Genomic DNA, 23,116 nt, shown 5'->3' on the forward strand with positions numbered 1-23,116 from the left:
AGAGAGCGAGAGAGACAGAGAGAGAGAGAGAGAGAGAGTTGGATTACGCCGTTACCTAGACTGCAGGATAAAGCAGAGTTTGGAAGTAAGTCACACTTTGTTTCATTTATTTATTTGTTTGTTTGTTCGTTAATTAATTAATTAATTGGTTTATGTATTTATTTATTTAAACGCGACTGCGCGAGCCCCGCGTGCTGCACGGCACTGTGCAGATGTGCAGATGTGGATGTGGAAGCGCACAGATGTGCAGGTTGACTGATCACCGCGGTCGCTGGTGAAAGTACTGTATGACGCACTCGACTTCAGCACGGAAACATTTCTCACCTGCAGAGTGTTTAGTGCGTGTGTGCGCGCGCACGCTCACACACACTCAGAATGAGCATTCTGATTACTTTCACACTGCAGACATGCTTCACGCGCGAAATAACACACACCGGGACATTATTATTATTATTATTATTATTATTATTATTATTATTATTATTAATATTATTATTATTAATGGTTTAAATCAGCATTTAACCACATTAAGTGCATGCTCATGTAGAAAACGTTTGACTCAATAATTGCATTAATTATTAACTCATATGTAACCAAAGTGTAAGATTATGTCACAGTAATGTTCACAATAGTGAATTAGTCGGAAATTACTGTGCTTGTGCTTGAGATCTAATGCTGAAATGGAAAAAAGTTAATGTTATTAAAAAAAATTTTTTTTAACATATTGGACTTGCACCACAATTATAAACAGCATATGAGCAGAATGAATGAACTGTTTGGAAATGACGGGTTGTTTCCCAGCAGGGCCGGCCCAAGCCCTCCTTTATGGGGCTCTGGGCAGAATTTGATCTGGGGGCCCCTCGGTGCCGCCAGTACGATTGACTGTTGTCAGTGCTTGCACTATAACCCTCCTGTTAGTCTCACATTCACTCACCACAAACAAAAGCATTTCTACTCCATCATTGAACATCAAACTGGTAATATATAAATATCAACTAATATCAACTTTTTTTTATATAGTAACAATAACTGGGTATGAAATATACTACTCTACAAATATGTTTTTGTAAAGTCTGATCTTTTGACATCTAAACTCAGCAAAAAAAAGAAACGTCCCTTTTTCAGGAGACTGTATTTTAAAGATCATTTTGTCAAATCCAAATAAGCGTTACAGATCTTTATTGGAAAGCGTTTAAACAATGTTTTTCATTGTTCATGAATCATAAACAATTCTTGCACATGCACCTGTGGAACAGTCCTTAAGACAGTTTACAGGCAGGAGGTGATTATGGTCACAGGTACAATAAGTTAGGACACTAAAGAGATCTTTCTATTGACTGTGAAAAACACCAGAAGAAAGATGTTTAGTGTTCCTTCTCATCTGTGTGAACATGCCATAGACCTGCTGCAGGGAGACATGAGGACTGCAGATGTGTTCAGAGCAATAAACTGTAATGTCTGTAATGTAAGAGGCCTGAGACGGTGCTACAGGGAGACAGGAAGGACAGCTGATTGTCCTCGCAGACATGATGGAGAACTTGCAAATGCCTTGATGGAAGAGTGGAGGAACATCTCACAGCAAGAACTGACCAATCTGGAGCAGTCGAGTAGATGCACTGTAGTAATTAAAGCAGCTGGAGTACACCAGATACTGACTGTTCCTTCTGATATCAACCTCCACTTTATTCAGGGACTCATTATTCCATTTCTGTTCCTCAAATGTCTGTGAAACTTCTTCAGTTTATGCCTGAGCTGTTAAATCTTTTTATATTAATACAGTTATTTACACGTTAAGAAATTTGCTGGAAATAAAAGCAGTTCAATGTGAGAGGACGTTTCTTTTTTTGCTGAGTTTATAATACCTCGTCTCTGGAAGTTTTTGACTTGGAGAGATTTTCTACAACACGTCATGCTTTATGGTTACATGTAATGTTCTGGAACATCTGTGAAACAAGTTAGTTCATGTTTTCCTGTTCTCACTTTCATGTTATAGCAGCTACAAACAGTCGTTCCCTCACCGGTCTCTTTTTTTCTCTGTCTTGAAGTTAATAAAACGCAGCTTGTCGTGTTACCGAGAAACCGCAAAGAAGCATAATCCTGACATGTTGGTATTACCAATTTTATCATGGTTTATCGTGAAACCAGTAACCATTTCATGGTACAGCCGGAACTACTGTCTCAGCCAGATTGTTAGACAAAAATAATGCACACCTTCTGACCAATCAGATTAGAGAATTCAACTGCACCACTGTGTTAACATGGAACTTTCGGGTGTGTTCACTGTACTGTTATTTTCCCCTTTTTTTAAGTAAACTGTCAGTGTTTGAGGTTTTATAGACATTACTCAGAAGTCTGTGTGTGATGTGCAATTTCCTCCGTGGTGATGCAGGTGTGTATGGTAAGAGGAAGAGAGACCTGCTCACCCCCATGTTTTCTGTCTTGCTTCAAATGAACTCGACATCAGTGACATTTAATGTTTTATTTTCCGGTCTGTTTTTGGTATCTTATAAACTCTTTGGTTTATATTTGTGATGAGTGGGCTTGAGAACAGTTTTCCACACAGAGCTAAATTGACTGCATATATTTCATTATATTAAAAACTCTTTGATGAAAGCTTAAGGTTGATATTTGTTTCTATGACAAGTTAACACCCATATATATTTATTTCTCAATCAAAATATAATTTTAATAAGTAGTTTTTACCTAAAAAACTAATTATTTCCCATCATGTTTAGAAGTCCGGTGAAGCAGTGAGTTGCTTCTGTTTATTTGGGAAGTTTAAGATCGTGGTCATGGAAACTTGGCAGTAATGAAAAACACAACAACAACAAACAGTACAATGACAAACTCGCTTTTATTAAACCAAATGTTCCGCCGTCATCTTGTCAGTCAGCTCGCCTCACTTTCACAGAACTAAAAGTGCACAGACTTACGCAGGACTATATGAAGTGCACATGTGCAAACAGCGCAAGACAGTATAATAATTACTAAAACAAAATAATAGGCACAGTAAAAGACAGTGCAACACCAACCAGTACACAGTTCTAGTCTGGAATAAAGATATTACAACATAAAAATAAATGTTGTAGATGTAAATATAAGATACAACATTAGCAGCAAAAATGCTGGTGGTCAGTGTAGTATTTTGTTCACGGTGTTGTGGCAGCAGTTTAAGAAAGAAATGTGCAAAAATTGGAGACATAGCAGAATGGTGTTCAGATGACTTTGAGTGTGTGTGTGTGTGTGTGTGTGTGTGTGTGTGTGTGTGTGTGATTGTGTGTGTCTGAGTTGGTGTCAGTCCAGTCTAGTGGGTCCAGTGGGTATTGAGGATTCTGTTACACAGGCTGGCTGTGAGGGCCCAAATGCTTCAATACCTTTTGCCAGATGGCAGGAGGGTAAAGAATATATGTGAGGGGTGTGTGTGGTCATCCACAATGCTGGTGGCTTAGTGGATGCAGCGTGTGGTGTAAATGTCTGTGATTGAGGGAAGAGTGACCCCAATGATCTTCTCAGCTGTTCTCTCTATCTGCTTCAGGGTCTTGCGATCAGAAACGGTTCAATTTCCAAATCAGACAGTGATGCAGCTGCTCAGGATGCTCTCGATAGATCCGTCTGTAGAATGTGGTGAGGATGTTGTGCATTGTGCATGTTTCTAAAGGAATTCTGGCCACTCCCACCTGCTCAAACATTTTTGGACCATATTCAGAGTAGAGTTGAGGATGCTAAGTGAGCATTTAATACCAAAATTGCTATTCAGACCTCAGACCTAACTACAGATGTAAGTGAGTGTTGGATACTTTTTAACTATTTTAAAGTGTTACAAGTTTACAATTTAATTAACTTGTCTGGGGTGCTTTTAGGTAGAAAGGAATCAAATAACTTCAGACAGTCTTGAATCCTTTTAATAACAAAAGCTTTTGGGCTCAAGTACAATCAGCAACAAAGTACAGAATGGCAAGCGCACCCTTACCTCTCTGTGTCCTGCTCTTATAGTCTCAGTCCACTCCCCTGTGCATGAGTAACTCTAATGCTTCTTTGTGTGTCGCAAATTTTAGTTATCCCCCCAGGTCCCCAGCCTGTCTGGATGTTCACAGTTATTATTCTATGGAGTTATTTTCCACTGAATGTCTCTGGCATGGGGAAGTGGAAAGTGTAAGTACAGGAATAGATACAAGAGTTCTCTTCATGTTCTCTCTGGTCTATTACCTGCTTCTGTTTTCTGGGTTTTAAAGGTCTGGGGCATTCTTTTCCAGTCTGTTCTTTTCATACCCAAATAGTTTTGTGGGTGTTCAGGCTAATGCATTGTCTAATCACGGTCATGTAGACAGGGTAGCAAGAGGCACTGTGAGTATCCATCAACACATTCACTCTCTAATCCCATGTCAGATCGACCGTGGATTTTGGACCGTGCTGTCAAATTTGCACTAATAAATGCTAGGTCTCTGTCCAACAAAACTTTTATTTTAAATGACTTTTTTACAACTCATGCTCTGGATTTTTTATTTGTGATGTAGACCTGGCTCAGCCCTGGTGGTTTTACAGCTCTAAAGGAACTTACTCCTCCAGACTGCCTGTTTTGTAATTCTCCAAGGACTGTAGGTCATGGTGGTGGAATAGCAACAATTTTCAAGAACTGTTTTAAGTGTAAACACGTGCCTGTTTATATCGTTCCAAGCTTTGTGGTGCAGCTCTTCAAGGTTGATCTCACTACCTCCTTGCTTTGCGCCCTGGTTTACAGACCACATAATTTCAATAAGGATTTCATTAGAGAATTTTCTGACTTTTTGGCCTCCCTGATGTCACACTATGATAAACTTCTGTGTCATATCACAGCAAACTCCGGCAACTCCATTTAACAGGAGGCACCACAAACTACAAACACACGCTCGCCTTCTCCGGAGGTCTAAATACACACACCTGCACCCAATCTCACACACATCACAACCTCAGCATATAAGAGACTTTGTGAACATTTAGACTTTGCGAAGTAAACGTTCAGCTGACCACTCTCTGTTGTTGTCCAAGGCTTGTTTTCATGGTATGCCATTCTGAGTTTTGACCTCTGTTTACTCCATTGACTTCAATTCTCTGCCCTGCCTAGTTTTGCATGTTTGCCTGATTGCCTGACCTCTGCCTGTTTTTTGACTACGGATTTCTGCCTTACCCTTAGACTTGTTGTTATTAAATCTGCCTAACCTGCACTTGCTTCCGTCTCAGCCTCCATTTCGTGACAGATTACTTCACCTCCTCATGGAAGCAGCAGGTAAGCCGGAGTGGCGTCAAGCCGTTGACGCCCACGGAAGGCTGATGAGTGAACACCACCAGCAGCTAGCCTACTTGACTGAGCAGGTCACTCACCTTTCTCAGCCCATGCCGGCAGTCATGCAAACTCATGCTCAGTTTCGTCCGATACCGGCACTGGAGATGTATCCCAGGGATCCGGCACGATGTAAAGGTTTCCTCCTACAATGCTCCTTGTTCTTTGCTAGCTATCCAGACATGCCGGAGACACATAAGATCACTCATTTTCTGGAGCTCTAAACCGGGAAGGCTCTCCTCTGGGCTACGGCTGTATGGGAGCAAAGCGGCGATTCCATGTTTCCTTTGGAACAGTTTACGGGGTATTTCAGGCACATCTTTGATTACTCTCCCGATGGCAGGGAGACAGGAGAGGAGCTTATAACCATGACTCAAGTTTCACGTTGTGCTGCCAAATATGCACTCGAATTCCGGACCACAAGGAGTGAGTGGAACAAACCAGCTCTAAAGACTGTGTTTCACCAGGGACTTAACCCGGAAGTAGTGATAGAGCTGGCCTATTGCGATGAGCAACTCACCCTCGACTCTCTCATTGACCTTGCTAACCGACTGGATCAACTTCTGCAGAGCCACCGTCCAGTGAGTAGCGAGAGAAATGTTGCAATGCAAAGTGCCACCGCAGAGCCCATGCAGCTGGGGCGTGCGCGGCTCAGCGAGGAGGAGAGAGAGAGGCGTCTTCGAGAGTTTTGCTGTTTTTACTGCGGAGAGGAGAAGCATCTCTTCCGACAGTGCCCTCTCAAGTCTCGTCGTTACATCGGGGATAGCGAGGATGCTAAATCCCACCATCAAAGGGTGAGTTCATCCCAGTTACCACAGATAATCTCTCAGCCTGCATTCGTGCTACCTGTCATAGTTGGATACTCAGGGATGTCTTGTGATCTAGAAGCTTTGATTGACTCTGGAGCGGCGGGGAATTTAATCGATCAGGACACTGTTCACCAGTACAACATCCCCGTTTGTCCATTACTACAGCCATGAAAGATCCAAGCCATTGATGGAGCCCCAATTGGGAAGGGGTACATATCACATTGCACAGAACCACTCATCCTTCAAACCAACGCACTCCACAGAGAAACCATTATTTTCTACCTCACAGTATCTGCCAGACAGCCCATCATCCTAGGTCTCCCCTGGTTAGAACAGCATAACCCACGCATTTCATGGACTAACAAACAAATCACACACTGCTCTACACACTGCCTTGTACACTATCTACCGACACCAGTAGTTCTGCTGGTGGCCACATTCCTCGAAAGCTCTGATCAACCCACTCCAGTTCAGATTCCACCTGAATATCAGACCCTCTTGGAAGTTTTCAGCAAGGAGAAGGGCAGCAGACTATCCCCACATCGACCATATGACTGTGCTATCGAGCTGCTCCCCGGAGCCACTCCACCTCGAGGGTGGATGTATCCCTTATCACAGACAAAACAACAAGCTGTGGAGGAATACATTCAAGAGACACTCCAGTAGGACTACATCAGACCCTATACATCCCCTGCATCAGCAGGTTTCTTCTTTGTGGAGAAAAAGGGAGGTGGTCTCAGGTCATGTATCGATTACCGGGGCCTCAATCAATGTTCTGTTAAGTATTGCTACCCTCTACCGCTGGTCCCAGTAGCCCTAGAACAACTCCGATCAGCTACCATCTTCACCAAACTGGTCCTTCGCAGTGCACACAACCTGGTTCATATCTGAGAAGGAGATGAGTGGAAGACGGGTTTCAGTACCACCTCAGTCCACTATGAGTACTTGGTGCCCCCTCAGCATTCCAGTGCTTGATTAATGACATCCTAAGGGACATGCTGGGTTGCAATGTAATCACCTACATCAACGACATTTTGATATATTCAAGTTCCCCTGGAGAACATGTCTGCCATGTCTAAGTCCTGCAAAGACTCCTTAAGCACTCCTTAAGTGCAAATTCCACCAGCACAATATCTCATTCCTGGGCTACATCATCATCCCTGAGGGGGTCACCATGGACCAAGGTAAGGTACAGGCGGTTGTGGAGTGGTCCACTCCATGAACAGTCAAGGAGTTAAAACGATTTCTAGGCTTTACCAACTTCTACCAACGTTTTATCAGGGGTTTCAGCTCCATCTCACACCATTTAAAGTCCCTGCTGATGGGCAAGCCAAAAAAAAATTGTCCTGGAATACAAGCGCCCAAACAGCACTAATCAACTCAAGGAAGCCTTCACCACAGCCCCAATCACTAAGCACCCAGACCCATCCAAGCCCTTCATTGTAGAGGTCGATTCATCTGAGACAGGTGTAGGAGCTATCCTCTCTCAGCAGCTTGGAGATAAGCCCAAGCTTCACCCCATGGCCTTTCCCAGAAGTTGTCACCGGCAGAATGTAACTATGATGTGGGAAACAGAGAACTCATGGCAGTGAAATTAGCCCTGGAGGAATGACGGCATTGGCTGGAGGGAGCAACACACCCCTTCATCATATTCACTGACCACAAGAACCTTGAGTATCTATGTACTGCGAAGCGTCGGTCACCTCGTCAAGCACGCTGGTCATTATTCTTCTCACGTTTTCAGTTCACCTTGCCTTACAGGCCAGGTTAAAAGAATACTAAGGCCAATGCTGTCTCCCGTCTAGACAGCACTGAGGTTCAAGAAAGCCACAAGGAATTCATTCTCCCACCTTCCTGTATAGTAAGCTCCCTGGAGTGGGAGTTGGACCAAACCTTAGCATGCATACCAAGATCACAAATTCCAGCAGCATGCCCCCCAGGAAAACAGTTTGTGCCAGAACAGCAAAGACAAGAGCTCATTTCCTGGGCCCATACGGCGGTCGCCACAGGTCACCCAGGTGCACACCGCACTTACCATCTGTTGCGGGAGAAGTACTGGTGGCCTAATCTGTTAAGGGATGTGCACCGCATAGTGTCTTCCTGCTTGACGTGTGCCCAACGTAAGGTTCCACGAACACTACCGGCCAGCAAGCTCAATCCCCTATCCATACCTGAATGTCCCTGGTCCCACCTTTCCATTGACTTCATCACTGACCTACCAGAATCCCAAGGAAACACAGTTATCTTAGTGGCTGTGGACCGGTTTCATTCAGGTACTTCGGAATCATAGAAGATATCGTCAGTGATCGGGGACCACAGTTCATGTCATTGGTCTGGTCCAGTTTCATGGAGAAGATGGGGACCACCATCACTCTCACCTCAGGCTACCACCCACAAGTGAATGGTCAAGTGGAACGAGCTAACCAGGAGATTGGACATTTTCTCCGGACATTCTGTGCGTCCAACCCCGAGGACTGGTGCAGATTCTCCTCAGGGCTGAATACGCCCAGAATTCTCTACGTCACTCAGCCACAGGTCTCACCCCGTTCCAGTGTGTTTTAGGCTACCAGCCTCCTCTGTTTCCATGGAATGCCAACCCCACTGAATCCCCGACCATTGATCAATGGTTCCAGAGCAGTGGACAAGTACAAACCAGCGAAAACCTCACGCACCTACAAGTGAAAGGCTTATCGTCGTCGCAGTGAGCACCCCCAGTACCAGCCAGATGACAGAGTCTGGCTTTCCACAAAGGACCTCAAACAACCACATGCTTGCAGAAAGCTCACTGCAAGATACATCAAGCAAATCAATGAAGTCACCTACAAATTGGAGTTACCTTGTCAGAGCCGCATAGCACCATTGTTCCACGTTTCACGACTCAAGCCTGTTATCCCTGGACCACTATCCATGGCTGTGCCCCTCGACGCCCCTCCTGTCCCACTGGAGATCGACAGCCAACCTGCATACCTCATAAAGGACATCCTAAACTCATGGCGCAGGTAAGCTCGAATACTTAATCAAATGGGAAGGATATGGGCCAGAGGAACGATGCTGGGTTCCCACTCAAGACATCTTGGACCCACAGCTATGTAGAGACTTTCATGCACTACACCCAGAATGTCCAGGACCCCAACCCTGAAGCAGACCCAGAAAGGACTCCTGAGCCATTCGGGGGGGCTCTGTCATATCACAGCAAACCATGAACTCCATTTCCAATCTCTAACACGTGTGTGTGTAGAGGAAGGGACAAAGGACAAGGGGCCTGCTGACAGTGCACTGATAGGAAAGTAATGGAGCACAGAGGAGCTGCACTTATAAGATAATAATATGCACACACAGGCAAAATGAACACACAGAAACTAGTTTACAGTAAGATTTGTGCATTGACAAGAAGACGTACAAAAGAACATTACTTTTTTACAGGGGATTTTTTTAACCTTCCAGGGGATCTGGATGGCCTGAATACATTTAGATGCAGAAAGGTACGTGGCAGTCTGTGTAACCCTAGATACTTTAAAGCATGTTTGAGTAGATGCATCAGTTCTTTCCTTCTTTATGGGAGGCCCATTCAGGGGATGCCCAGAGTTCCTCTTGGAAGGACCAAGACTGATGATCTTTGATCGTATATCTAGCCATAGAAAAACACATGAAAGATGAAAACTGTTAAGAGCATGAGTCTGACTCAGGAAAACAACAAGCAAATGACCCAGAAAAACAAGAGGCAAAATGGAGGTACAAAGGTTAAAAAAACTTAGAATGTTCACTCACCCATGACAGGAGATAAGTCTATTGCTCGTCCATGGTGGAGGTGGCTTTGAAGTAGATAATGAGGTGAAAACTCAGGAAAATATAAACCCTTCAGTATAAATCATGCAAATAATGACATGAAAAACAAACCAAGGAAAAGATAATATGCAAATTATCTTTAAGCAAATATACAAATTAATATGCTAAATGGGTAAACCTATTGGAGATAATGGGAAATTACGCAACTGGGATACGTGTGGACGATTGTGTTTGGATGTGCAAAAAGGGGAAAGGTGTGATTGGTTAAAGTTGGATAAGGTGCCATGCATGAAATGTATATAGGGACATTGTAACCAACGGAACGTCAGTGCAAGTTTCATGTTCATGATTCTTGTGCTCCTGGTACCAGTTGCTTTGTTTGCTGTGAGTTCGGCTGTTTTATTTATCTTAAGTGCAAGTCAGATCGTTTAATTGATTTTATAGTTTGAAGTTGTGAGCTAGCAGGGTCAGTGTAGGTTGGAGAAGCAAAATATCCTGCACAAACTGAAAATTACACCGTTAGGAATGCAGGACTGAAGGTTCAGAAAAGCTAAGCTTCCTGCAAAACTATCATCATAGCATTGTCAAGATGGCTGTGGCTACTTTAATGCCATTTAGATTTTTCAGAAAGATGTTTAAGTCTCATACCCCCAGTACCAGGACTTTGAGACAGCAAACAAGGAAAACAATAAAATGCATGACTTACATTGCATCCAACAAGCCAACTCCGTTTGCCATAACAAGTACAGGAGAAACCCGGGTGTAAGCTCATCCGCTATCACTTGACTGCTGATGAATTTGTAAGTTGAGTCAATCTGGTCCAAGCTCCTTTATACTTTTTTCTTCATTTTGAACACCTTGTGAGAGGGTTTTATGTAAAGATAAAACCAAATTTTCTTTCATCTGGAAGAAATGTTGAACCTACTTCTACATTAATAACTGGGAAAGAGAGTCGTTGTCATTTCACAGCAAACCAGTGACTCCATTTCCCAGAATGCACCGCAAACTACAAACATGTCTGACCACGACTACAACTCCCAAACAAACAGACAGACACATTCACCTTCTCTGGAAAACTAATTAGACACACCTGTTCCAAATCAAAGTCACAGCACACTTTAAAACAGACTGCTGATGCAATACACATTTGCGAAGTAAATACTCAGTTGCTTTAGTCTCTGTTGTTACCAAGGCGTTCTATTGTGTTGATTATACTGGTTTTGATTATGCTTTGCCCTTAACTCTGAAAGTGTGAGTTCCATCAGCACACCATCTCGTTCCTGGGTTACATCATCAGTTCTGAGGGAGTCACGATGGACCAAAACAAGGTGAGAGCAGTGGTGGAATGACCTACTCCTCGAACCATGAAGGATTGGCAACGATTTCTGGGCTTTGCCAACTTCTACAGGTGCTTTATAAGAGGTTTCAGCTTCATAGCACATCCCTTAATGTTCCTGCTGAGAGGAAAGCTTAAGCGTCTGACCTGGAACCCAGCTGCCGAAAGGGTGCTAACTCAACTCAAAGAAGCATTCACCACAGCTCCCATCCTCAAGCACCCTGATCCTTCCAAGCCTTTTATCATAGAGGTAGACAGGAGTGGGAGCCACTCCTCTCACGGAGGTTCAGAGATAATCTAAGGCTTCACCCCTTGCCTTTTTTTTTATCAAAGAAATTGTCTCCAGCAGAACAAAACTATGATGTGTGCAACAGGGAACTCTTGGCCGTCAAACTAGCCCTGGAGGAGTGGGTGACATTGGCTGAAAGGAGCAACAAAGATTAGAGCTCATCTCCTGGACCCACACTGTGATAGCTCCGGGCCACCCTGGTACCCAACGCACCTACCATCTGTTGCAGGAAAAGTACTGGTGGCCCAACCTACTTAGAGGCGTGCTCAACGTGTGCCCAGTCAAAGGTTCCTCGGACACTACCAGCCAGCAAACTGAAACCTCTACCCATACTGGAACGCCCCTGGTCACAGATCTCCATCAACTTCATCACAGACCTACCAGAATCCCAAGGGAATATGTCCCTCGTAGTGGTCAGTGACCAATTCTCCAAATCACTACATCTGATTCCATTACACCCCATCAACCTTCACAACAGCTGAGCTGCTCTTCTAACATGTCTTCAGATACTTTGGAGTCCCAGAGGAGATCGTCAGTTCTATTGTGTTGATTTATCCTGGTTTTGATTCTGCTTTGCACTTGACTCCGATGAGCCTTACCTGCTCTAGTCGGTTTGCCTGAACGTTTGACCTGTGCCTGTCTTCGATTTTGATTTTTGCCTTGCCTTTTGGACTTTAATCTCTCAGTAAAGGGTCATGAAACCACCCTCTTTCAGCTCAAGTCCACCTCTCAATGTTTTTGAAAAATGCAGCTCGAATGGGCGTGGATGGCTGTGCGAAGAAGAGAAGGGGAGGGGAGTGGGTGTGGCAGGGGGAGTGGGTGTGGCGGGGGAGTGGGTGTGGCAGGGGGAGTGGGTATGGCAGGGGGAGGGGGTGTGGCAGAGGGAGGGGGTGTGGGCATGGCATGGAAAGGCAGGAGAGAAAGAGGGGGGGTGAGCCTTCATAACACTCACAAAAAAGATGGATAGTGACAAAAAGTTTGCAGATGATGGAGAGGACTTGTCTCCTCCTGAATCCCCAGGGCTAAATGGAGACACAGTAGATAGCAGTGCAGGTCCTCTGCCCTATCTGTTTAAACCATTAGCCCCTGGCGTGACTATGGAGGGAAACATAAAATAAAACTGGAGGCAACGCCTGCTCGTAGGCAGTGTCTGAATGGTAATTGGCTAATAGGCTCGAGCTTTTCACAAATAAAAAGGTGAAGGTTCTTCCCTTCAACACGGACTCTCATTGCATAGTTTTGCATGCGACGGCCTGCGGAGCTTTAAGTGGTTTAATTAGCTCAAAAGGCAAGTAAAACTGTCGGTTAAAAATTAGACACATACCTCATTTGAAGGGATAGAAAAGTCCTCGGGACTGAGTACCGCATCATTGTGTAGATGCAAACTGCTTTCATTCACAAGTCCAAAGTCCACCTTTCTCCAATTCTTATAACTCTCCAGAATAAACACACTCGAACTCTTACACCACTGAAACAAATACCTGCGACCCATTTGAACGCCTCTCTCATCTACTACATCTGTAGGAATGCACCACGTGCTGTCATGTATAATTAAGAGACAGCATCTTCTCATAGGATAAGAACACGCAGGCTCATAAATAATTATGAGACACCGACATGTCATCGAATTACCATAGTGCATTGCCAGGTCACTGCCTGTGACGTGTGACAGGACGAGATTTTAAACCCGGAAGACGAAAATAGCAGAAAGAAGCTCAAAATTAACCAGTTTTCTCCTACAATTAAAATTAACGGATGCAATACTTGTATTTGCTTCCATCTCCGGTTCCATTACATGACAGTCGTTGAGTACTCTCCAATCACATGAGGTAAATAAAACATAAAAACAATACTGATTCGCTAATAACAAAAGTAGGAGTGTCTGGGGCGCAATGAGATGCGTCCTGAGGACAATCTAAAACAAGCCAATTAGAGAGCAGCCTCAAGTCAAAGAGAGTCTGAATCTGAACAGTTGAATCTGTGGGACTGACAGTGATAACTATGAACTCTGTGTGGCTAAAAATAAGTATTGGATCTTTCAGTCTGGCAGTGTTAACTATTTACAATATGTGCTATGTGTGGGACAGTTTTAAAATTTGTGTGGGCTTGTACAACCTTTGATGATATGAGAATTAAGTTAGTGCCATCTTCGGCAGTGATCAGTTTTTAATAACCAATAAAAGAAAGTATTCAGTAGGCTACAAAGATGGCCAAAAAAGGAAGGCTCAGTGATAAAAATTTTCATGATACTTGTCTCAGAATTAAATTCCTGGACCCACGCTGCTGTTACCCTCTCAGTACCGAGCTCGGGTAGAAGTCACACAGACACAGAGTTCAGTGAAAGCTTCTTAGTTTAATGCTGCCATAGGCAGAATATATCTACAGAAAAAGAGGATGGGTGGGGTCTGACAGTTAGAACATTGCTTGACCTAACTAGAAACAGAAAGCTTATCATGTCAGAATAAGTACAGGGACAGAAACTTCTGTGTAATCAGATAAGATTATGTAGTGCTTTGGGATGGCAGAGGTGATAAAAGCACTCATACATAAGGTGCCTATAGGAGAGGAAAACAACCATATACAGTGAGGGAAATAAGTATTGAATGTGATAATACTTGTGGATAACGGCCCAAATGGTGCTTACTGGAAGATTCAGAAGTTTTGAAATACGTCTGTATACGATTCCATCAATATGTTTTGCAACAATAAGATTGTGAAGGTCTTGGGAGAGCTCTTTGCTTTTACCAATCATGAGATTTTTCTTGTGTGACACCTTGGTAACGAAAAGCCTGTTTATAGACCATCAATTTACTAACCCAGCTGATATTAATTTATAAATATTTTATAATTACTTACAGATTTCAGCTGGTTCCTTGCCTTACATTGCCTTGGAGAACTGCTTTTTCTTAGCGTGTTCAATACTTTTTTCCCGTGTCATTCCACTTTATTACACATAACTTTATTTATAGACTTTAATGTTGTGAATTCTTTATATTTCCGGATTTCTTGAGTTAATACTGATGTCTGGTGAAAATTTCATGTGAATAACCTCATTGGAAATATATTTACTGAAAAAAATATTGACGTGTCCAATACTAATTTCCCCCACTGTATGTACATCCCTTCTCCTGCACAGGCTATCATGGGGAAGAAAGAGAGAAGAGAACATGTCTAAGTTATGTGGAACTTATTCAGGAAAAGGTAAACATTTCTTTCATCAGGCATCAGTTAATACTGACAATATGGCCCATGAGGTTTGTCATTTGAAATTTTACTTTTATTACTGGTAATAAAAGGTAACGGTTAATGGTATAATCATTAATGGCAGGCATATAAAACTGGCATTCATTTTACGACTAAAAAACGCATTCATTTAATTTATTTCATGCGTTTCTTTAAAAAAAATTGGATAAATAAAATGCCAAATATAGTAAGTAAATTGCTTGAATTATTTGCTTGGTATATAAGTAATAAAAGTATTTATTATTATGTATTTTGTGAATATGTTCTATTTGCTCTCTATATTTATTTCTTTTTCTTTCAGATTAGTCAGTACCTATCTCATCATCAAAGGAGCAGAAAAGAATAAGATCATCTGTTAAAATGCAAACGAGCACATGGACTCCACCTGTCAGACAGAACAGTCTGCCTAGTCCACACGAGACTCTCTCTAGCATGCAGTTTGGCCCAACACTGCAGATGGGATATTACGGGTTGCAGCAAGACAGCTTTGATCAGCAATCTCTCAGATTAAGCAATCCCCATGCTTTCACCCAGCCTTTATCAAGTTCAGCTAATTTGCAATCAAATCAGACTCAACAGATGTGGAGCAGTGGATCCCAGAGTCAGTTCCCTTACATATCTCCAGCTTCTGGCAGAAATCCTGCACCAATTATTGTACACCATGCATCTTTGCAATCTAAACAAGTAGGAACCCTTGTTGTAAACTTCAACCATGATCCTCAGGTCATAAATACCACTATTCAGAGGAATTATGAGGATCTGCAATCCATGCAAAATATCAATTGTACAGCTACTGCTCCTCACTTCTCTATTCTGCCTGTTCCTAGCAATGCAAATGGTGTACTTGATAATAGTTATTGTAGGAATGGTTCAATTCCACCTTGGCAACACCCTTTATATAGACAACACCATGGAGTAGAGACTACATGCAAACCTGCAGCTCAGTCACAGCAGGCAGCTTTAACTGCTTGGATTAGTCATGCAGCACAAACAATTAACATGAATCAAGGACAAATGAGTGTAGTAGGTCAACACAGTGAGACACCTAGCTCTGTTGCACACTTTCCTGCTGCATCTCATATACCAGTGGATTCAATGCTGCCTTCACAGATTAGAACTTCCAGCAGTCACATGAGTCAGAACCAGGTTCAAAATGCATTATGCCGACCTTCATCACATGGAAAATATGTCGGTTATATCGAGTTAAATCATAGTTCTAGCCAAAATCCACCCCCACCATATAGAGCCAGGGTGAATTCTGCCAATCAGAACCAGTCTAACCGAAGGCTAAACCAAGTTTCCCCCAGTTTAACTCAAGACAAAATCCAGTCCCAGACCACACCTATTTCTGGCCATCACAGACAGACAAACTTTGCAACATTTTCTGCTATTCAGCGCGGTACACAGCCACAAGTCCTACAATCAAACAACACAGTGAGTGGGCTGACTACAAACTCCCAGGACCTAACCTCTTTTAGCACTTCAACCAGTCAAACGTCATCTCCAACTACAGGATCAAGATCTACTAACTACTCTCATAGTCTTCTATTCCATCTGTTACAACAAGAGGACAACAACAAGTTAACTGGTCTGACTTCATTCAGTAACTGTTTTGGGTCGCAGTTTGCTAAGAGCAAAAGTGGATCCCAGCAGTTTACACATGACAATACAGTTGGTTATATTATCACCGGGGAAAACTACACTCAAGGCAGGGTAAGGCAAGGCAAGGAGTTCCAGGAACCTGGTAAAGAAATAGGTATTTCAAGGGGGAATGAAATTGGAACTGGTAGTCATCTGGCAGAACCACAAAAGTTAAGTCAGAATGAGACGGCTAATTGGAAAAAGAGAAATGAAGAGGTGCAGTCCTCTATAGATCCAATTGATTCCATAAAGCTGGTAATATCACAGCCCAGAATGGTTCGACAAGTCAACAAGGCAGTAGCTGTGGTTCCACCTATTTCTCATCAGGCTTCCAGTCATGTACAGCAGAATGTTACCACAAGCACTCATGACAGCCTCCCCTTGAACACCAATACTGTCAAGAATCTTTTTGAGGAGTGTGAAAACATGGAGAAGGAGACAAATGTACGAAATGTGACCTTTAAGCTCACTGAGGATCTGCCTCATGTACCTTGTACACCAAGTTCTTCACCAAGACTGGGATCAGCAATTGACACCTCAGTTGACGTCTCTGAAACGCCTACATCTGAAAACGATCCAACATCTGGCTTGCAAAGCTGTGATATATCTCAGTGTAAAAATGGCTCTGTAGCTACAACCCAAATCTCAAACAAATGTCAAGATGCTGTCCAAGTTGTTGACTCGACATCAGAAAGTTCAGTAGAACAAAATGATGTAGAAGACTCATTTGATTTGTCCACAGTTCCTGTGGTTAATTATACTTTGAAGGAATTGAAGGATTTAGTGAACTCTTTAGACGTCATTCCAGCATTGAGAGCCAAATCGCCAATAGATGTTTTGAAGTGCATTCTAGATCTCTATTATGATGGGAAGAAGCAAAACCAGAAAAAAATAGAATCATTAAAAGGGCTTTTGAAAACCTCATCTGAACTGTGCATAAAAGAAATGCATGCTGTGGTTCTTCAGTACCTGTTACCTAAACACTTAAAAATGCTGGAAAATTGTTCCCAAATCCTGATAAATGAAACCACCTTACCATCTGAGGACTTTAGATCTTCCTGGTTGAATGTGGATGGACATCCAGCTGATGTGGAAAAAGTTCTTGCAGAACCCATTTCAGAATATAACCTCACATGGTGCAAGAAAGTTTCACAGTCAGTATCTGAAAATGTTGTGAATATTGTAGATAGTCTAGCCCAGATCAATACAGATAACCCTGAAGATCTGGGTGTGCATGCTCATAAAAGCATACCCAAAACCACAACAGATAACATTCCTGAATACTTCGGTCACTCAGATCCTGAACATTCTGCAGCGATATTTGCAACAAATGATTGCAAGACAGACATGATGATCCTTGAGAAAGGTCTTATTAGTAGAACCCCCAATAAACTCTCTTGGATGCAACTACATGATGAAGTAGATATGGTAAAAGAGAACAACCGAGTATTCACTGAGCCATCACTTACAAGCAGTTCTGATAAATGTGTAACAAATAATATTGATTCATTTGAGGAGACAGATGCTTCTGATGATTCAGATTCCACCAATGACTTGCCTGAAATCATACTTCTCTCATCTGAGGATGCTAGAAAAATCTTCAGTGAGTGTTCTGAGTCTCATCGGACAAGCCAGGAGGAAGGGAAGGATTTGGTCACACTTTGTGTCAAAAACCACTCAGACTCGAGTAAAGTGAAGCCACTCAATGATTTCAAATTCACTTGTCCTCATGTGACTGGCTTAGTCTGTGGCAGTGACTTCTTCTGCCCCAGTTGCTGGAATAAGACACCATTACTTGATATTGACCAAGATGAGACTCTGCTTACCCCGAAGGAGGGGGAACTTAATACAGACTACCAGAGACAAAGGCATAGACCACACTCTGGAACCCAAATTGAATACCCAAGTGCACCCGTACACCTAGAGAGTAGCAGCAAAATCAAGTCTGTCATATCCACCGAAAAATATGATGGATTTCATGTGACGAGAGATCCTAATCCTGTTTCTCAGAGAAAAAGTTCTAGTCCACCACCTGCTCAAGAACCAAAACCTGGAATAGCAGGCACCAAGAACAGCAGTATCACCAACCCAGTTGCAGAGGATCTCAAAAAAATTATATCTTCAGCTAGGACAAAGCCAGAACACATGAAAAATGAAGATGCAGACTCTCCATCAGGGACCAAAATATTAACAGGAATGGTTTCTCCATCAAGGAATTTGTCTCGGAAAAATGTAAAATCCCCCAAGACTGATGCAGTTCCTTATACAGATGACATATTATTCAGCCCTGATTTTGTAATTAAAAATTCTAGCACCCATAAAAAACATCCAAGTGAACACAGGTCTACATCTAGGGATGATGGCCAGTCCAGGGGTGAAAGCAAAGAAAGTGGTAACTTTCCTATCAAGAAGAAGCTTTCCCCCAAAACTAAACTAGGTACTCCTTCTCAACTGCCAAACTTCAGTGGGACATCCAAATGCAAGAAGGCAGTACCGCATAAGCAAAAGAGACCAATCATCAAGGGAAAAGGACATGATGGACAAAGCAAACAAACAAAGAAACTGAGATTAGAATTGTATGGGTCCAACAGAAGCAACTCAGTCTGCCACGATGAAGGAAAGTCACCCTCAATTCCCATTAACCTCTCAATTTCTCCCAGTCCAAATACTGGAAAGAGCTACACAGATGAGCCTTCAGCTAAACAAAAGGTCTACAGCCAGTGGAGTACCACATTCATACATCCACAAAATAACTCCTCTTCATATAAGAAAAGCCAAAAGCACATGGAGGATCTGCTAAAGTCAAAAACACAGGTACTGAAAATAACTCTGGAAGAAAGAATCATGGCTACTTGATGTAAGCAATCAATTAAATGGTTCTAAAGCACAAAGAAGCTGAAGAAGATGATGGCTGTGATGCCACTGAAGAGAGCAAAAAGTTGAAGCACACCACTGCTGCTGATAATTTGAGTGGAAGAATAAACTGAATGTTAAGTGGATTCATTGGACTTCATTTATCAATCTTTTAGTAAAGTTGTTTGTAAATGTTTCTGTAAACTAAACTGAACAAAAAATTCTGCTGGATTTTCTTTGTTCTTGTGTGTGTGTGTTTGGTGATGAATGCCAATCACCTATAAATTACTGAAAATTATTTTGACTCACTGCTATCCCAATAAAAAATATTTAATAATATATAATAGTCCGTTATTTATAGGCCACCATTTTGAAATTTTGCCGTAAATGAATGAGTCGTTTTATTTGTCTTAATTTATTGGTTTGAGTTGGCTCGCTTTCTTTATTATTTATATTCTTTATTTCATGCTAATAATATGAAGCAACTGGTTTTCACAACATTTTCTTGATATTACTCTTAGTCCCTGATCTAGTGAACTAGCTTGAGGATGTGTTTTTGATAGAGACTCCAAGCGCTTCTATAAGTCGTTCTGGATAAGAACATCTGCTAAATGCTATTAAATGTAATTAAAACAGTTTAAGCTTCACAATGTATTCCAGATATAAACGTGCAGTAGTTCATGAAAGTCAGTCAAGGTGAGTTTTACATAAGTTAGTCTTGTTATGTGTAAATTTACCCACACTCGGAAGCACGAGTAGGATACGGGCGTTTTTTCAAATGTACAGGATTTTCATGAATACCAAATTTCTTATGGAAGCACTTGCACTAAGGATTTACACATAAATCTGTGTGTATCCAGCTTGATAAATGAGGCCCACTGTTTGTATACCAGGCAATAATCTTGCTACTACAACGCAAAGCTAAATCGAATGAACCAATTTAAACACATCTTGTGTTTGTTTTAGACTCTAGTGTTGGATCAATTCTAAACGGAGTCGGTGAGATGGATGGAACATGTTTTTGTGTTCGTTCTGAGTTTAGAACCTCTTGAATGATAATCGAATATAACTAAGCAACAGTTTGTGGTAGAAGATTGCTGACAGGAAACCACAGCCTTGCAGGAAGTGTACATGTGCAAAAGGTACACAAATGCAGAACAGACATTTGTTGGTAACATGAAATGATATATTAACCAGAAGGAGGGGAGGCATTTGGTAATTTGTTAGGCTGAGAATACATTGATGCTGAACACTAGAAAAAAGCAGGCCTTTAACTAACTGAAAATAAATATAATTTAGTATTACATTTAGTATTTTTAATAAATAACTAACCAAACGCTAGACACAGTGGTGATAGCAATGCTGTAGATAACTTGAAGCAAACTGTAGAAGCATGCCTCTACGGTACCTCCCTCGGTTGATTTGTATTTTTTCTTTTTTATATAGGCTACAGTGGTACTTGAAAGTTTTGGAACCCTTTAGAATTTTCTATGTTTCTGCATAAATATCACCTAAAACAGCAGAAAGGCCTAATGTAGATAAAGAGAACCCAATTAAACAAATGAGACAAAAATATTATACTTGGTCATTTAAGATAAGATAATACTTTATTAATGTCCAGACGGAGAAATTTGGGTGTTACAGCAGCAGCAAGACAGGTGAAGAAAATACAGATAGTCAGGAGAAAAATACAGGGATATCTAAAGATAACAGTGGATACATATATAAATATATATATAAACATAAGAGCAAACTATATATATATATATATATATATATATATATATATATATATATATATATATATATATATATATATATGAACAATATAAACAACAACAATGTACAGTCACAATATACATATAGCCCATAAAAATCTAGCATATGTACAGTATGCACAATACAATATACCTATAGTAGCTATACAGTGTAACCAGTAATCATATAACAATACCTTTGAATAGTGATATGTAAACAATATAAATAGTATAATACGGTACCCATATTACAACCCCAATTCCAAAAAAAGTTGGGACGCTGTGTAAAATGTAAATAAATGTAAATAAAAACAGAACAACATCCATGATTTCCAAAAAGAATGTCAAATTTGGATTCGGCTGATAGCAGAATAGATTTTCACTTTGCCTCAGTCCATTTTATATGAGCTTTGGCCCAGAGACGACAGTAATGTTTCTGGATCATATTCACATATGGCTTCTTCTTTGCATGATAGCATTTAACATGAGAGCTTTAACCAGCATTTGTGGACAGCATGGCGAACTGTGTTCACAGACAGTGAGTTCTGGAGGTGTTTCTGAGCCCATGTAGTGATTTCCATTACAGAATCATGCCTGTTTTTAATGCAGTGCCACCTAAGAGCCCAAAGATCACGGCCATGGAGTATTGATTTTCACCCTTGTCCCTTGCGCATAGAGATTTCTCCAGATTCTCAGAATCTTTTGATGATATTATGTACTGTAGATAATGAGATATTCATAGTCTTTTATGTTGAGGAACATTATTCTGAAATTGTTCCACAAATTGTAGATGCAGTTTTTCACAGATTGGTGATCCTCTGCCCATCTTTACTTCTGAAAGACTATTCCAGCCTTTGGTTGCCCCATCCCAATTTTTTTGAGACGTGCTGCAGCCATCAAATTCAAAATTTGCTTATTTTTTTCTTAAAATGGTACATTTACTCAGTTTAAACATTTTATATATTTTCTATGTTCTATTATGAATAACATATGGGTTTATGAGATTTGCAAATCATTGCATTCTGTTTTTATTTACATTTATTTATTGGAATTGGGGTTGTACAACAATATATTACAGCATATGTGTAGTGTAGCAAAGTCAAGGATTACGTGTTGTACAGTCCGATGGCTGTCGGCACAAAGGAACATCTGAAGCATTCCGTCTTGCACCTGGAGGGATGAGCCTATGGCTGAAGGTGCTCTCCATCTGCCACAGCTTAACCTACAGTGGATGAGAGGCGTTTCCCCAGAGTGGATCTGATTTTCTCTCATTCTCTTCTCCACCACTGTCTCCAGAGTGTCCAGTTTTTGACCAACACCAGAACTGGCCTTCTTCACCAGTTTATTGAGTCTGTCAGCCTCCCCAGCCTTAATTCCACCTCCCCAGCATGTCGCAGCAAAGAACAGGGTGCCGGCTACCACAGAACACCTGCAGGAGCTTGCTGCTCACATCAAAGGACCTGAGCCTCCTTAGAAAAAACAGTCTGCTCTGTCCCTTCCAATAGAGAGCTTCACTGTTTATCGACCAGTCCAGTTTGTTGTTAATGTGCACTCCCAGGAACTTGTACGAGTCCACCATCTCTATTTTCTCCCCCAAATAGGTGTTGGGGGCTTTCTGTTCCAGTGGAAGTCCACTACCAGCTCTTTCATCTTGCTGATGTTTAGCTGAAGGTAGTTATCCTCAGACCATCTGACGAAGCTCCACCACACCTCTGTACTCCTCCTCCTTATCCTCAATGATGCAGCCGACAATGGAGGAGTCATCAGAGAACTTCTGGAGGTGGCATGTTCCAGAGTTGAAGCTAAAGTCAGAGGTGTAGATGGTGAAGAGAAAAGGTGAAAATACAGCTCCTTGAGGTGCACCAGTGTTGCACATCACCACATCTGATAGACTGCCCTGCAGTTGGACGTACTATGGTCTGCTGGTGAGACAGTCCGTGATCCAGGCTACCATGTCATGGTCTACCTGCATGGCGGAGAGTTTTGCTGCAAGCTACGGGGGGTTGGATGGTGTTAAATGCACTGGAAAAGTTGAAAAACATGACCCTCACTGTGCTTCCCAGCCTCTCCAGGTGTGAGAAGGCC

The 23,116-nt window shown here is 41.9% G+C and overlaps 1 protein-coding gene across 1 annotated transcript; it reads left to right on the forward strand.

Moving 5' to 3' along the window:
* On the forward strand, nucleotides 1–20,968 carry LOC128618317 (uncharacterized). Its single transcript, XM_053641853.1, has 3 exons — nucleotides 1–85; nucleotides 14,674–14,738; nucleotides 15,082–20,968. The coding sequence occupies exon 3, from the start codon at nucleotides 15,141–15,143 to the stop codon at nucleotides 19,275–19,277; it is 4,137 nt and encodes a 1,378-aa protein (XP_053497828.1). The 5' UTR covers nucleotides 1–85; nucleotides 14,674–14,738; nucleotides 15,082–15,140; the 3' UTR covers nucleotides 19,278–20,968.
* The last annotated feature ends 2,148 nt before the right edge of the window (nucleotides 20,969–23,116 follow it).

Source organism: Ictalurus furcatus, chromosome 14 (genome assembly GCF_023375685.1).
Source record: "Ictalurus furcatus strain D&B chromosome 14, Billie_1.0, whole genome shotgun sequence".
In the NCBI taxonomy this organism is placed as follows: Eukaryota; Metazoa; Chordata; class Actinopteri; order Siluriformes; family Ictaluridae; genus Ictalurus; species Ictalurus furcatus.